Source organism: Falco naumanni, chromosome 1 (assembly GCF_017639655.2).
Source record: "Falco naumanni isolate bFalNau1 chromosome 1, bFalNau1.pat, whole genome shotgun sequence".
Lineage (NCBI taxonomy): Eukaryota > Metazoa > Chordata > Aves > Falconiformes > Falconidae > Falco > Falco naumanni.
In genome coordinates this window covers 76,104,899-76,121,673 of record NC_054054.1, presented here as the reverse complement: position 1 = coordinate 76,121,673, position 16,775 = coordinate 76,104,899, and the positions used below count along the sequence as shown (strand labels likewise).

General features: G+C 39.4%; 1 protein-coding gene across 3 annotated transcripts in view; it reads left to right on the top strand.

Annotated features, from left to right (window-relative positions):
- Positions 1 to 16,775, top strand: part of TNKS (tankyrase) — a 141,324-nt gene that overhangs the window by 26,667 nt on the left and 97,882 nt on the right. For all 3 annotated transcript variants that reach the window (XM_040599890.1, XM_040599881.1, XM_040599898.1), the window contains exon 3: positions 6,426 to 6,521. In XM_040599890.1, coding sequence (XP_040455824.1) covers positions 6,426 to 6,521 — 96 coding nt within the window. The remainder of the gene's footprint in view (positions 1 to 6,425; positions 6,522 to 16,775) is intronic.

The window sequence follows — 16,775 nt, the reverse complement described above, 5'->3', positions numbered from 1 at the left end:
CAGCATAGGGCTGGGGGGGGGGGGGATTCTACCAGCCTGGTCTAGGTGAAACTGTAGCCTGGTATAGTGCTGTTTTGCAGAGGTCAGCTTTACAAATCTTTGCAGTCCTTCAAAAATTTAGTATTTTTTTAAATTATTTTATTAAATTGGGAGAAGGGGTAAAGGCTGCATGCTCTTCTACTTTCTGCCTTGAAGTGTGGTCTGGTCTTCTCCTACTAGAGGTGTTCCTTATTCCACTGGAGCTTGGTGTTTGGACCTTCCCTTTTCCCCATCAAGTTAAGCACTGGTCTGCGTGGCCCATTAGTCCCGGTGTGCTGAGACAGGCTGGACATGATTTCTCAGCTTAGTGAGGTCCTTAGCCCTCGCCTGAGAAAAAGCAACTCTCAACCTGGAAGAATTCTCTCCGGTCTGCCATCTGAGCAATAAAACCCTACAAAGCAGCAGCAGTAACGCAGGTATTTAAAGTCTTCAGCAGCAAACTGTTTGCAGACACCTTTGTTGCTGGAGCTCTAGTCTTCTGCAACTTTTCCTTACTTGTCCAACCTGTACCCGTGGGGACTTCTACTGTATTTCTCCTTGGATTCCCTTAGGGATTTGATTGCTTACTCTACTTTTATTCTTCCTTTTTGCTGCTTCTGCATGCTTTCATGTTTGTCTGTCTTCTACCAAATGCATTCCTGTCCCTGAACTGCCACCTGGTTATCATCTATTCCTACCAATGAACCACCTGCAGTGCTCCCAGATATGTCTGGTTATTGCCTCTATCCTAACCTGAGTCCAAACTAAATCCTTTGGTGTGCTTAGCCTCTCTGCTTCATAATCCTGTCTTTGGTCAGCTTTGATGGCTTTCACTGTAGAGGAGCAGTCAAGGGCATAGGACCTGCGCTGCTTCTTTTTTCTAACTCCTTTTATCTGAGCTGGCAGTGGTGTTTGAGGCCATGGATGTCATCAGGTCAAGTAGTCAAGCATTTAGAGCTCTGTGTAGCCTCTGTAGTGATACTGCCTCTCATGTTTTCACCTTGTAATTCCAATGGCTGATGATTATAGCCTTTCTCTTAATCATGCAGCCGAGACTGGGATTGCTCACAGAGGTGGAAGTTTAATCAGTGATGCAGCTGTGATTAATGTTATTAGCTGTATCAACTGTGTTTGGGTGCTACAAGTTGTATTATGTGGGGTCACTTAACAAAAAGGCTTATGTATCTGGTAAATTGCCAAAATGGGATTATTAGAAATTACACTTCTGTGATTGAGATCTAGGCAGGAACTTCTTGTTCTTATAACATGAAAAAAGCTTCAAAACCTCAGTAGTTTGGTTTACATGTAGAAGTAGCTAGGGGAGAAGATGAATTTAGCATTGGCTGAAAAAAATTAATAGTTTGGATTCCAGTCTGTTGTCCAGATGTTTTCAGAATGTGGAGGTAAATAAGCACATTATGTTTCTTGTCAAATATAATTTGGAAAAGTGTCCTGCATGGGACTAGTACTGAGGTGTGTGTGTACCTGGGATCTAAGGTTACAGAGAGACTGATGAGCTTTAAAGATCTCCTTTAGAGAGATAAACAGTAATGAGTATGTTGTGAGTCAAAAAGAGAGCTTTTTAAGTTGTTTTCTCTGTACCTTGATACTTGGGAGTAAGTAGGTAAAGCTACTTTGGTTTGGAAGGGCCTTTGGAGATCATCTCCAGAAGGTGTAGTTGAAAGGGGGAAGAAAGGATACGTACTGAAGCTGGGGTAGCTGGAAGGGATTTGCAAGCACAAGGCAGTGGGACGTGGTGGTAAACTGGTGGGGAGAGGAGGCAGCGGTAGACCTGTGAGGAACCCTGGAAATGTAATTAAAAGCAGTAGGCAGCTTTAAGTACAGATACTTCTGGAAGCTCTGCCTGTTCTTGCATTTTTCACTCAACAGTCAAAAGTTTGGATGTGTCCTCTTTTTGTACTTATGTACATCAAATTTGAAATCAAATGTGAACTCCCCCATCAGCATTTCTGTAACTATACTGGGGAAGCTTGTGGGTGTTGGGCCTAGACAAACTATAATGGAAATATTCTGATCTTTGATTGTGCCTAATATTAGAACAACCAAATTGATATTTATTCCCATTCTATTTACATTGCATTTCTGTCTTTCAATCAAAAGTATATTCCTTTGGTGCACTTTTAACTGAGGCAATATGAAGGAAGAAGGACTAAGTACATGGGTGATGGTTTATGTGTAGAGAAACTCACTTTTTTTTTCTTCTAACGAAACTTCTCCCATGTTGCTGAAGTTTTTGCCATCCCTTGGTGGTGCAAATGTGAAGACTGAAATTGCAAAAAGTAAAAAAATGTTTGTTCTTGGTAGCTTTTTAATTTGATAGCCAAATGAGGTAGTGTTGGATAGCCTCACAGTTCAAAATACCTACGCCAGGAGGCTGTGGGCCAAGTGTTTAATTTTAGGATTCATCCTGCTGTGGCAAGTTGGCAGTAATCTGAAATTATTAGTGGTTGTAGTTCACGCTCTGTGCCATGCTGTAACTTTTTTTATTTGGTGGGAAGAATGTGGTCTTTCTTATCTCTAGGACTGATCTGGTGTAATAGCAGTGTAGTTAAATAAAGCATTTCAGGTAGTATGTGAAGATCAGATACTTACATATTGTAGCAGTTGCAGTGAGGGTAAAAATATAACTCCATATTGGTCTATGTTTGTTCTATAGTTAAGCTTATGGGACTTTAACCATATACAACATGAAGATTCAATTAAAACAAGAGCTTCTTTACATTGTACAATAAGGTTTGTAGGAGATGCAAGGGTAAACAGGTAGTGGTATTGCTAGATTAAGGGCTCTGTTTGCAGTACAGAAAAATAATATGCCCCAGTGTCCCCACTGTCCAGAGGAAATAAACCAACAAATCAAAATATGCTAAGTTCCAGGAGTAAATTTATGAGCACACCATCCTTACACTTGTCTCTTGACAGAAACTATTGCAATGCTTCCTTTTCAGGCTACTTGGAAAGCATCCTCTAAAACTGATGTGCAATGTTTGAAATCCAAGATAGCTACAGTTAGCTAGAATGGCTTATTCTGTTGCGTTTCATTATAAAGGGAATGTTTTTCCTCAAACAGGAGATCTATCTTGACGCTTTTACACATCCCTGACAAGGAAATTTAGAGAGACACACTGTGTCTAGATCTCGAATACCCTGTGGTTAGAAGAGACATTGTGTTGTGCTGAAGTGTTAAAGGTTTTGAACAAACAGGAGAACATTCAATTAGAAGCTGCCTGTGGCTTGCTGGGTATAAAAGTACAGCTACATTACGCAGATAGGCTAAACATCAAATGCTGGATTTCTTTTGTTAACTCACATGGATGACGACATTGCTCACTTGGATATCTTATTGTGAGAATATGTACTAAAAAAGTATGGAGAGGATAGAATCAAATAGTCGATAGAGGAAATGTAAGAATAAGATTGCCTTTGTGACCTGAATTTGCTTCCTTTATTCATCTGTATTCTAATATAGTCTTTATTTATATAATTGGTTTCTTTTCCCAAGATGCTACTGCATTCATTTCACAGGGTAGATCAGTTTCTAGGACTGAGTAAGGGAGCTATTTGCAGAACCATACCCTTGACTGTTAGAGAGGCTGAAAGGTTTATGACAAATGGGATGAGTGATTGCAGAGACAAGGATAAGTCTTATGGTTACAGCGATTGAGTGCTGACAGGTTTTTCTGAGCCTGGTTTGGCCACTTCAAGTGCTTGTTCCACAGCCAGTCCCTAATTCGGTATTTTTGCAGGCAACTATCTTAAGCACCGTTAGTAAATTTTTAACGTATTTCCCTAGATTTTTAAAAAACTAAAACCCTGACATAGTAATTGTATGTTGTAAGCCATGCCAAACCCCTTCATGGTTCATTAGCATGACTGAACAGGTTAGATACGCTGCGTAATCCTTTGTCATTTTAGCCAGGAGAGGAGCTGAAGGCAGTACGGTGGTGTCATCTTCTGTGTGCGCCGGCAGAAGTAGCAGGAAAAGTGCTCTTGGTTCGTTTGCACAGGACTAAAGAATTAAGAGACTTAAAAATCTGTGCTTCTGCTTTAACATTTGGCTCAGATAGTTGCAGATCCCTTTGACATCTCTACACCTGTTGCCTCTCATTTTTCAAAGTCACCTTTCTTGCACCCTAACCTGCCTCAGCCTGGCATTGCATGGTAGTCCAAACTTCCAAACTCCAGTCAAATCCCAATCATTGCTCTCGCCTGGTTTTTCTTCTTGGACTTATCTGAGTTGTTATCTATTTCCCTGCCACATCTTCCTGTTCAGTTTTGTCTCCTGGCTCTTTGTTCCAGGAATTTTGCTATGTGAATCCTTCATTGTCTTCTCATCCAGTCCGTGCTGTTTCATCATTTTGTACTGCCTGCTTTCTCTTGATAGATGCTTAGTTGCTGGTTCCCCCTTTTAGGGTCCCACTTTTACCCTGATGCCTACTGGGACAAGCAGCTTCCCTCTCGTGGAATACAGATCATTAGCAGGATCTAAGAGAACAGAGACATGACACACTGTGTCCCTCCATGCTTACTTTCTGTACTGCCCACTGTGTTAACAAATCTGCAGTAAGACCTGTTTTTTTTCCACATACTGCTTCCTGCTGGAGTGTGCCTGACTGGCTTGGGAGGCTGGCTCAGAGTCAAACCTGTCTGTGAGTAAGATCTCTAAGGGGGTGGTAGTATGTATGGCACAGATGGCATCTTCAGAATCATAGGTGCCATATCTTAACAAGCTTCTGTGAGCACGTGCTGGCTGAATAACTTTTTTTTTTTTTTTTATTATTTTGGTGTCATTGTCTTGACATAGGGGGGAAACCTCCACCCCATCAAACAAAAAACCCCTAGGAAAAGCCCAATCTGCCTACTTGAATCTTCTTTCAAAAACACAGGACAATTGTACCTTCTTGGCAAAGCATAAAATAAGTCAAATTATTAAAGCACCAAACTTCTGCAAAAAATCTTGTTAGGGCAAGCATGTAGCATAGCATCCTGTAAGCTGAAATATATGTAATTTGGCAATGTTAAAAGCATTTTAAATCAGAACTGTATAAGGTAAAAAAGATTTGAATAAAACCAATACTACCAGTTAAAATTTTCATTTAGAAAAAGTTTATTTCTGAAAAGTCTTTTGCTGGTTAAAGCGATACATGCAATATAATATCAGTAATTACTCTTGTTCAGGATTGGGTTATGTTTTTTTTCCTGAAGAATCCTGTCTATGAAGTACTTTTGCACTGTTAATTACAAAAAATGTTTGTATTTCTTTGCCTTGACTCCTTCAGTTCAGCTGTATTTCAACAGACATGATTACATAATCAACCATAAACATTTGCCAATTTTTAATATTGGCCTCCTTGATACTGAGTATGTGCACCTCTGTACGCTGTTCTCTTGTTCACACTTGTGCAAAGTAAGTGTGTAACTGTTGCTCTGAAATTGTAATATGTTGTGCTCATTTTGCCCATCATTTGGGGAAATGGAGAATTGGGGTCCTTTTTGTCAGATCTCTAACATTGCTGTGGGCTTTGTTTTCCAATTCTAAAGAAAATGCCTTCATCTTGAGAGGGGGTGGTCTGAATTGTGTTGTTATAATGTTGTTTCTGATCAAAAGAATTTACAGGTGAAATAGTGTTTTCCTTTTTTTTGATAAGCTTCCCTAGATGACAATTTTCTGTATCAATGCATTCGTAGCCATGTGATTGCATAATGCATTCTAAGTATTCCCATGTACTTTATTTTTTTCATGTTAATAGGCTTAGTAGAGAAAAGAAATACCAGTGAGAATCATAGCCTCTCAACGTCCAGACTGCAGGGTACCAGGTTGCACATCTTGCCCTGTTTGTTACACTTCTTGAAGGCAAGCTGGTATGCTCTGTGGTTAAAATCTTGTGTGCAAGTGCCGAGCCACTGAAAGGCTGGAGTATTACTGATTTACAGAGGCAGGGTGACTTGGGATATTCAGCAGGAAAAGGAACAGGAGTGGTAACAAGCAGCAGTAGTGGTAGTAAAGGCAGGAGCAGGTTCCACAGCCGATTTCCCAGCGTGAGTCAGTGAATGCACAGCTTCCCAGCTAGCAGTCAGGAGGAACCCAAAATTGAGTATTGCAAGAGATTCAGGGTTCATGTTTATCATGTGAAGTCACATGATCTTACTATATCTTAACTTGCCAACTTAGCCTTACTCAGGAGAAGATCCTTTGCTGCAGTGCTTAACAAAAAAAAAAGGGGGGGGGGGGGGGGGGGGGGGGGGGGGGGGGGGGGGGGCAAGCAGAAGGAAAAATAAAGAAAATTGTGCAATGTGTGTTTGTGCCTACATCATGCCGAGGAGACACCTAACAGTGAATGATCTGTGTATACCTGAGCTAAGATACTGTTTCTGCTTTCCCTGCACAGTGCTGCTGCAGCACGGAGCTGATCCAAACATTCGGAACACCGATGGGAAATCTGCGCTGGATCTGGCAGACCCTTCAGCAAAAGCTGTACTCACGGGTAAGATGCATACATCTCTCAGCAGCATTACCTGTAGTTCATTTTGTGTGTATAACTTCAGTATCATAAGAGCCTTCTGCCTTTTGAGATTTTCTGTTGTGTAAGAGCATTTTAAAACTGTCTTTTACCAGATTTCATATTGATGTAACTGTTGTTAATCTGCTGTGATGCTATAGGTTTGCTTATTCTACTTAAAATAATGCTGTAATTTTCTAACATCATTCATTATTCACTGTGTGAGTGGTTGGTTGTTGTTTTTTTTCTTTTTAAATGCTACTCAATATATAGATTGAATAGGAGCCCCTAACCCCTGCAAAAAAGAAGAAAAAAATCAGGTCAATTGTTTTAAGACCTTCACTGTTGAGCAAGCAAGGACGTTTGTATAACTAAAAGTACCTGTGATCTGAAAGACAACCTGCTACCGATTGCAGAGATCAATAGTTACGTTATATTTTGCTGCAGATTCCCATGCTACCCTTTCTTTCCTCTTCGTCATTAGTCATTTTAGGTAGAACTTTCTTGCCCACAATTTTTTTTTTTCCTTTTTAGGGGCAATTAGTTACCAAACAATATGTTTCATGAAAATATTCTACAGATACAACTTTGTTTTTACACAGCTTTGGTCTTTATAAATTAACTGTTGTAGCATACCAGTAAGCATTAAAAGTATATTATTAGTAGCCTGTCAAATCTGTATCAAGAAATACATGGTCATCTGTGCTGATTTTGACATATAGGAAATAATGTTTAGAACAAAATAATCCTGGATTTTAAAATACATACGATTAGATTTATAAAAAGGGATTTAGCAGCTGAGCATCATTTGAAGAAATAGCTATTTTTCTTCTTTTGCCTTTATTTCCCCTATTCTTTCTCTCTTTTTATTGACAGCTTAATTTGTAGGTTATGTGCTATGCAACAATGTTATTCTTCCTCCAGATTCCGTTCAGAGCACACCAGCTCCCTTCACTTTGTCAGGAACATTTCCTCATCTTTTTCTAGTGCGCTGACTGCTATACATAATTATCTACAGCTTTGCAGTGCCTTTGGAACAGTGCACTTTAAATACATATGATTTAGTTTAATTACTCAGTGTCAAATTTAAACATGTTCCGACAGTGTTAACAGTGCTCGCTGTTCCTAGCAGGTTAATCTGTCATTTGGCTGTTAAAGGGTACAGTTGTACAGACATTGAGGATGGAAAGGGCACCAGGGAGTCAAGGTACCTCAAAGGTGTTGATGAGTATTTGGCATTTAGTTATGGGGAACCTGGTATACGTACAGCTTGGGGCTTCCAGGCTCCAAGCTGCTCTTCAGGTTATGCTGGAAGATCAACCTCAGAGGATATTAAAGGATTTAGGAAGGTCTGTGATGGTAACTTCGTGTCTGCTCCACTGAGTTCTCTGGGCACTAAATCACCACCTTGCGCCTTAGGGAACTGAGGGGGCAATGTGTCATAGTGAACAAGTGGAGATGGATTAGAAGCAGCCCTCTGAGAATGTGCTGTCCAGCGTAGCAAGACCCTGTGTCCCTGGCCTCGCCCCTAATGCCTCACACAAAAGCTTCCAGTGACTGCCAGCTTCTGCAACCATGGATGTTGTCAGGTTGTACATATAAACACACATGCCAAGAGCCACTTCTGCTATTTAGGTGTTTTATTGTTCATAAAAAGACGCAATTTTTTGTATGTGTTTATTCTTCCTAGCAAGAAAATCAGCTTCTGGTTTTATCAGCTTTGTCCTCAAGGTGGCTCTTGGCTATGCTGGGCTCTCCCTGTGCTGTGCACCTGAGCTCCAAGCTGTGTAAGTCGGGTTTGAATCGGGCTGTAGCTGATGTATGATGCACAGTAAGTGAAAAAGATGACACTGGATGCCATTTAAATGGACGTTTTCTATTAAGAGCTTAATTTTTCTGGATGCTGCCCTGCTTTCTATTATCTCTGTTAGGCTGCTACATTCTGGTGCATTTTTCCATATGTTGTTACCTTCAGGTCTTGCTTCATCCCTCTGGAAGAAGGGGGCTTAGGGGATTTCTTAGGTTCTATCTGGCTTGGGATAATCTTTAGCTACAGCAATGCTTTGCAATTAGGGGCATCAGAACTTAAAGGTATTACTGGATTAAGGATGAGTAGGACATATTAACTTAGTTTTCAGTATTTAGTGGTGAATGATGGGATTTTAGAATGCTTGCGTTTAGAGCTTTTAAAAGTGGAGTGATCCTGAAAGCACAATCTGTAATTGTTAATGTATTTGCATTTTTAAAGAGCATGCATGTCAAGGCTGTTCTCGCAATGTTATTTTGGGTTCCTTTTTCTGTCAGTGTCTATGACCATAATATACTTTTCCACATTGCTGCTGTACTGCTTGTTGGAGAACAAGGCTCCTCTTACTGCTTTTTTGACCCAAGTATTTGCATAAGTTCATGCATTGATGTTAATCGCTTTGCGAATGAACTGTCTTTATAGTCTCTCTTTGACCTCCAGTTTAGCAAAAGTGAACAGAAAACTTGTTGGTAATTGATTAAATCTTTTAATTTGACAAAGAATCCAGTATGTGTTTTGAAAGGGACATTCCTGCTGGGTAAAAAGCATTTCTGGTGTTCTGGCAGCAAATGCTGAATCCACAATGATTCGTTCTTTTCTGTCTCCCAGTCTAGAATAATTTATAGTATCTTTTTCTCCTGAATTACAGAAAGGATATATAATGCAGTAGTTTCTGGGATGACTTCCAGCCATTTTCTTGCAATGTTCTCTTAAAGTGTGTGTTTTATAAAGGACACATAATGCAAATGAAAGGCTAATATTTTGATGGAAATGGGTGTTGAAAATTTCTTTGGAGATTAAAGTGATTTTTATAGAAATTAAACACCCAGTTCCAGCTTCTTTAAAAAAAAAAAAAAAAAAAAAGAGAGAGAGAGAGAAAAGGTTATGTAATTGCGGGTTCTGTTTTTTATTATTTAAACAGGAAAGCAGTCTTTTTTTTTTCCCCTTCTGCAGAATAATCAGCATTTGTGTGATCCAAACACTTAATGATTGAGAGGGTAAATATTATTTTTGGTTTCTTCTTCCTTAGCATCCCTTACTGTTCCTGAATGGGTTGTCAGAAACGTATTGTAATCTTCTCTCTCTCTAGGCTGAAGTGGTAGTACAGATTCCAAAAACATATTGCATCTAAAACCCAGAACTGTTACATCAGATTGATTATCCTAGTTAATTTTATTTTAGTTGAATTGCCTTTGGGGTGTGTGGTTTCTGAGATGGGGACTCATCTTTGTTGCCACACAAAGCACTGTGGGACTCCTGTCCAGAACAGGGCCTTTGGGAGCTTTTGCACTACAAGTCATATTAGTCTTCATTATTCTCTTATCCTGCTTATTGACTCTTTAAACATTAATGTCTTTTTATATCTTTCCTGTACACTGTATGAAGAGCCAGCAATATTGTTAATGATTTATGTGAAAGATTTATTTTGATTTTTCACATGCTGATGCTTTTTGTCACTTCCCCATGTTATCTGCTATTTGGAGATGCTTTCTCTAGATGAATGGTCATTCTTTGTACTTCAGCGGTTTCCAAAGCTGTTAGCAGGAGCTGAAGGCACTTTCATTGGATAATATGATCTTGACTACTCCGTGCCACCGTTTTGCAAGGTTGATTTTGGTTGATTGCAAGAATTACTCCCTTGAAACAGGTGAAAATGAAAAAGTCTGCTGCATCTCCAGATTAAAGGAAGATTTCTTGGGTACAAAATAATGTCTTGTTTGTTAATATAATTGGTTTTCAAAATTAAACAAGACTCTGATCTTTCTGCTTACTATAGAAATGATGTCTTTTACAAACAAAGTGATTAGGTCCTATTGAGCATTTCTCAGCTCTCACAGTTTGGATGTGAAGGACAGCTGGATGAGTGAAAGTACAGTTGGGCTGAGGTTACCAAAGGTGTTAATGAGGATTCATGTTTTCATCTCTTTGTCATGTCAACTTTTTAATTTAAGTGGGGAACATAGTCCATTTATTAAAAAAAATTGTGCAAATATATTTCAAAGTGAAGTGCCGTCTAGGCATAATTTGCCTGCAAGGAAGGGAGAAATCTGATATTTTACTACAAAAAGTTTACTGAACTTTACAGAATCCCAAATGGTTCCTAGGTACAATTCATGCATTTTAAAATTGGCAGAAAGTGAAGAAACTGTTTTAGTTTGGGTTAGTTTTATTTGTACTGTGGTGCCTTTACAGCTTGACAGTCTCTAATCCCAAACTCTTTCCTTCTGAGCTGGTATTATTTCCTTTCAGGTACTCTTAGGATTTTAAAGGCATTCTGGATAGACACTAGCACTTCATTTTGGGAGGCACCATCTAATTCTTACATAGTTTACTCTGAAATCAGGTCATTTGGACAAGGTGTAGCTTCTGTCTTTAAGGAACAGTATAATAAAAATCAGTGCAGAAGGAGAAGTGTTTTAATGTTAAGGAGGGCAGGTGCTGCTAGAATGGTTTGAACCATCTGTTTATCTGGGTCTTTGTCCTTTTGGATGGTGACACCAAGGTATGTTGCCTTAGAGAAATCCAGCAGCTGAGGAATATCCTTGCCCTGCAGAAGACTTTAACTTTATTATGTATAGGCTGTTGGCACATGCCTTGAACCAAGAGGTCTGAAGGACCTTTTCCAGCCCTTTTTTTGTGCTTTGAATGTATGTTTTTGGGATTGTGACTTGTTTAGTGTTCAGGTAGGTTTACTCTCCTCATTTTTACCACAGCCTTCCCCGTTCAGTGGTATGGATATCATGTGATGTTTTTATGTTTGGACTCCATGGGGACACTTGACATCTGCTTTCTGGAGAACTCTGAGGAATATCAGCATATCTTCAGGAATGCTGGGGCATTGCTTTTCCAGTCTTCGGAAAGGTGCAGGCAAAATGTCCTTGTGGCACAGACCTAATGTCAAGTGTACCATTTAGGTGGCCCTCATCTAGAAGCTCTAACTATACGAATATGTAAATCTTCTGGTTTTAGAGAACATGAGAATTTTAACAAGTACACATTTACAAATATAATAAGATAGTTACAATTATAATTTGGTGTGTGGTCTAGTTCCCCCTTTCCTCTTTGAAGGAAGTGTACAGGTTGCTTGGCAGGCCAGGAGCTAAATGCTTTCCTTTCGCAGTTCTGGCATGATCACGTTTCAGTTGCATTTCTCATTTCCTTGTTTCCACATTGAGAGGAAAGAGGAAGAAACAGTCCTCTTTTTGTTCTAGATGCCATGCCACACATTGTGTGCACTTCTATGTTTCCTCTTCAAGAAGAGCAGTTCTTGTTCTTTAAGACTGTCTACATAAAAAGTTTCACTTCAGTGAAAATAGAGTTGCACTTTGGTGGCACTGCCACAATTCTTTTTCCACTTCCCAGCACTGCATTATTATTTCAAGATAGCACAACTTGATTTGAGCACTGTGCTCTGGTATTAACGTCCAGCTGACTTCTGTCATGATGATTTAATAGCTTTCATGGCATTTTTTTTATTTCAAGTTTTATTCAGGCTAAGTTTGGTGTTTTCTTTATTACCTCAGTGATGGTGGAAAAGCTAAATATTCTGTGGGAGCCTGTAAAGAAATTCTGAATTCTTGAGTTTGTGGCTTAGATTCCAGTATAATTCCCGATGATTTATATTATGCATGCAATGATTATTGTTTTAATTTGTCAGTACTCCTTTGGTCTACCTATTTTATTGCCCATTGCGCTGTTTGTCTTGGGTCCTTCTCATTTCTTTGGTTTTCTCTGGTAATTGAGTAATTTAAATGTTTCCTTCAATGTGGTAGATTACTTAACGCAAGTGCCAGTGTATTTTATCGTAAAGGAAACAAGTTACTCCTGGTTGGAAGTACTCTGGTTCTAATTCCGTAACTACATAATTTCTTTAATCTTTTACTGAAGGACTTGTGCAAGGATTTATGTGAGCTGGTATGTATGTTCTGCTGCCTGAATTTTCCATTTCCATGCCTTAATGGGCTTGGACTTCTTCCTAGTGTAAGTTTAGCTCTGGATGCTTGTTTCATGGGGCTTAGTTTTAGGATCATGAGAGGTTCTCCTCTCTTTCCCCCTGCTCATTATTTTAGAGACCAGCCATGACAGCAATGACATCCTCATCTTTTGTTTAAACTTAGCTGTGTGTCTTCAAGTGGCTTCTTTGGAACATGGCTGGCTGGAAGATCAGATGACTTTTCCTTCTTGTTCATATCCTCTATTTAGGCAGGAGATAAAAATCTGTAATCTGTTGTGTAGGTAGTCAAGTAAGAAGGGGCAGCGTGGGATTCGGGATTGATGCCTTTAAGAAAAGCATGGGTTTGATTTATACCATCCCCTTTGCCAGGTTTTTCATTCTTTGACCTTTCTTTTTTACAGTGATATCCATTTAGGAATATTTCATAAGAGCTGTTTGAATGGAATCAAACTCTTAACTTGTGAAAGGAATTATCCTTTCAAAGCTTTTATATGAAGCACCTAAGTGTTGTCTTACAGTTCTCCGATTCTCAGCTCTGCTATTGCAGAGTTTTGGATGCTTTGAAAGCTTTTGGAAACTGGATGTACACAAATCTATTTAGCCTATACTACACACTAAAATTTAACAATATCAAACTCAAAAGAAACTTTTCTTTCAAAGATTTGTTGTTATTCAGGTGGACAGAATAACAGATAAGGTCTCTAAACCTTGTAAGTAAAGACCCCAAAATGTATTTTCCATGCTGCCGTAGGAAAAATAATTGCAGAAATAAATAAGCATTTCTATTTCCATAGTGCATCAGAGCACTCCTTTTTTTGGTTTCTTTGCCTTGAGCACTCACCAACCTTATACTTCAGTGAAATCTTTTCTTCTCTCTGTTGATTAGATAATTTTGTTTAAGTTCAGGATTATTTTTTTTTCCATAGTCAATGTTGTACATTTCGGGTTATTAATAGCAATTTCTGCTAGTCTTGAGACAAAATGCTACTTTGATCTCTACTGCATTTTTCCATTGTCCATGGATAGCTTTTCTTCTGGACTGTTGTACCCAAACAGCCTTTTTACAGTATATACTGCATGTGATAGTAAGCCAAGGTGCAGTGGTAAGAAATGAGTGGATGGAGAATGTTATATGATGTAACTTCTCATTTGTTTGGTTCTGTTTCTGAGTAGGATAGCCATGATGCAGTTGTAACTATTTTAATGTCATTTTTGCATATTATTTTTGATTCTAATTTGTGATCTAGCCTGTATGCAAGCATGGAACTTCCTTGAAAAAAAATATTTTTTTTTAGCTACCTGGGTAATTCCTGCAAACAAAAGCTGCCATTGCTTTTATCTCTTGTACTGTAACTTCAGGAACAGTTTTTTATACTTGGACTGCTTTCTTCTGAAAGTGAAGCCACACATAAATTTTGAAAACGATAAGTCACAACTGAAATCTGTGGAGTCTGTGGATGTGTGGACAAAACATTTAAGACTATCTTTTCTAGGCTGAACAGATTAGTCTCAAAGAATGTTGATGTTGCATAAGGAAAATATACTGATGGGAAGTGGGAGAGGCAGGCAATCTTAATATTACCTTTCTGTGCACATATTAGGACACGGACTGCTTATGCGACTGCTTAATGTTCCCCACTGGCTTTTTCGACAGGATGGTTGGCTGTGTGCGAGGAAGGAATCAAGACTGTACAGTGCAGTACAATGTTGGCTGTATGGCTCCTGCTTCATTTGCTGCAAAAGCTGAAAGCAAGAGTGAATGGTGCATGACAGTTGAAAAGGTTGCATATGTGGTTAGGGCAGCTAAATATTTACTTTGGAAACAGGATTTTCTTCTTGATTCTGACCAGTATTTCCACATTGTCTGGAGTGTCATTCTAACATGCTGAAAACTAGTGATTTTTGCTGCTCTAGTTCTCCTCTGTTAGCAACCAAGTAAAGATTCATTGCATCCTGCTATAAAGCACATAGGTTTGAAGTGCCTTGTGTTGCTTAACTGCCTCCCAGACAAGGACGCGCTGTTTATAAAAGGTAGCATGTGGTAGAAGTAATAGGTGGTTTTCCCTGTTCTTTCTAAACTTGGTGATATGGGCTCAGGCTCATACCCAATGCTTCTGGTGCCAGTTCCAGCACCCAGGCTTGTCCTCCTTAAGCTTCTTATCTTTATCTCCAGTTCCTGCCAACACATTCACATGCATGCTATGCATCCCCCTTACTTCAGATCTCCATCCTTTATTCTGCCTCTTTGGTTGTAGTAAAAATCCCACCTCTGTAGGTTTTTTGTGGTGTATGTTGGGGGTTTTGGGGGGTTGTGTGTTTGTTTTTTGTTTTTTTTTTTTTCTTTCTTTCTTTCTTTCTTCCCCGTGGCTCCTAATCCTGGTTGTCTTCTAAATTCTTCGTCTAGAATCCAGGATCACTTCACCCCCTCGGTCTGGCTATCTTCCTGACTCTACATCTCATTCTCTTCTTCTTCCCTTTACCTACATACTCCCAGTCGGTTTCTGGTATGACTTTTATTCTTCTTTTCCTGAGCCAGCAAAATAACTCCTTTGGGAGTGTTTAATAAATGCCCAGATTTAAAAAGAATTTTAATACTATGTTGAGATTGCGTTATGTTTCAGATTGTTAATTGTTGTAGCTTTCTAACCTCCCTCTATGAGGCCTGTCACTTTCTATTTTTCCTTACTTTATTTCCACAGGAGCCATGTTTGAGCTTGAAGGAGATGCAAATTTGAAATTATTTTACTTTACAGGATTTGTTTCTTTTAAAATAACCAACCTAACCAGATGCATGTGGCTTGAAAGGTCATACTGCAACAATCTCAGTAAGAAGCCTGTTTCTGGTGCCCTACTTGCAAGCCCTTACTCAGCTGAGGTCTTCTAGTAAGAAGGTTTGTCGGACTTGAAAGTATGTGTTTAAGGAAGATTTTCTATGCATGTATACCAAATTTCATGATATCACTCAAAGTAAATCCCTAAGTTTTTCTGATTGGTAGGAATATGTCAGCTTAGGGGAAGGTTTCTTCCAGTTCTTTCAAAGTGAAAAAGAGCTGAAAGCAAGTCCTTATAATAGCAACGTGACCAAACCGAGAGCTTTTATGTGCTGTGGATGTGTTGGACACTCTTTTTCTACAGAGCTGATGTGTCAGATTTGTTCTGGTGAGAGAGGGCTTATTCTTGCCAGCTGAGAAGTGCTCCTGCTTTGGTGAGTGGTGGGTGCAGGGTGCACCCAAGGTCTATGCAGCGCAGGGCGCCTGGCTGGGTCAGAGGCTCCCCCCCACCCCAAGTTTACTACACATGTGCTAGATGTAATTTGAGTTCAAGGATAAGATTTTAAAAAGTAGTTAATACTCCTGAAATTTAAAGGGACTTGGTTTTCTGACTTACATTTTTTTAATGTAAATGGTCTAGTGTTTTCAGGGTAATGTTTAGAAAGGAGAAATAAAATTGATTTTTGTGTCCATTGTTTCTTTATGAGACATTAAATGTCTAAAAATTTTTGTATGAATTTATTTAAAAATATCTTCATCTACTGCTCGTGTAACTTCTATTTCTTTTAAAACTGTTGTGACAATTTACAGGTCCCTATGGCTTCATTAAATTAGGATTTAAGATTGTGATTGCTCTCATGTAATAGGGAATCCATTTTTAACAATATGTTTGAAAATTCTGTTTTAGACAATTTATACCCAAGGTTATGACCATTCTCTGTGAGTGTATTTGCAGCTCTTTGAAACTTCCATGCCCCAGGTTTTGTGTTGCCCTTTTGCTGCTGATGCCATTCTCAGGGTAGCAGGGTTTGAAGCACAGCGTGTGTGTTTGTCTCGGATACCTCATTTCACCCTGGGATGCTTGATCATCAACTGAACGGGGATGTGCGCTGGACTCTGCTGCATTTGCTGCTTCCAACAGTTCCTATGTGCTTTCCCATTTATGCAGTAAATAAAGCAGATGTCCTTCAGGTAAGATGTAGTTTGTTGTGCCGTCCTTACTCATATCCTGAATGTAGAGTGCGAGTCAGGGATCCTGTGAGAGGGAGAACGTGGTATGGTCACAGCAGAATGCATGTACGTGCAAGCGGAGTTTAGTGTGCACAGGAAGTCAACCAGATACTGAAGGGGTGTGTGTTTGAATATACCCCTGCAGCGTCACCTTTTTCAGACTTGGCCCAGCGTTCTTCTTTTCTCCTGGCCCTGATTTGCCTAGGTGTCGTCTTGCTTTCCCCCTGACCTGTTTAATCAAAGCTGCAGTTTTCAGC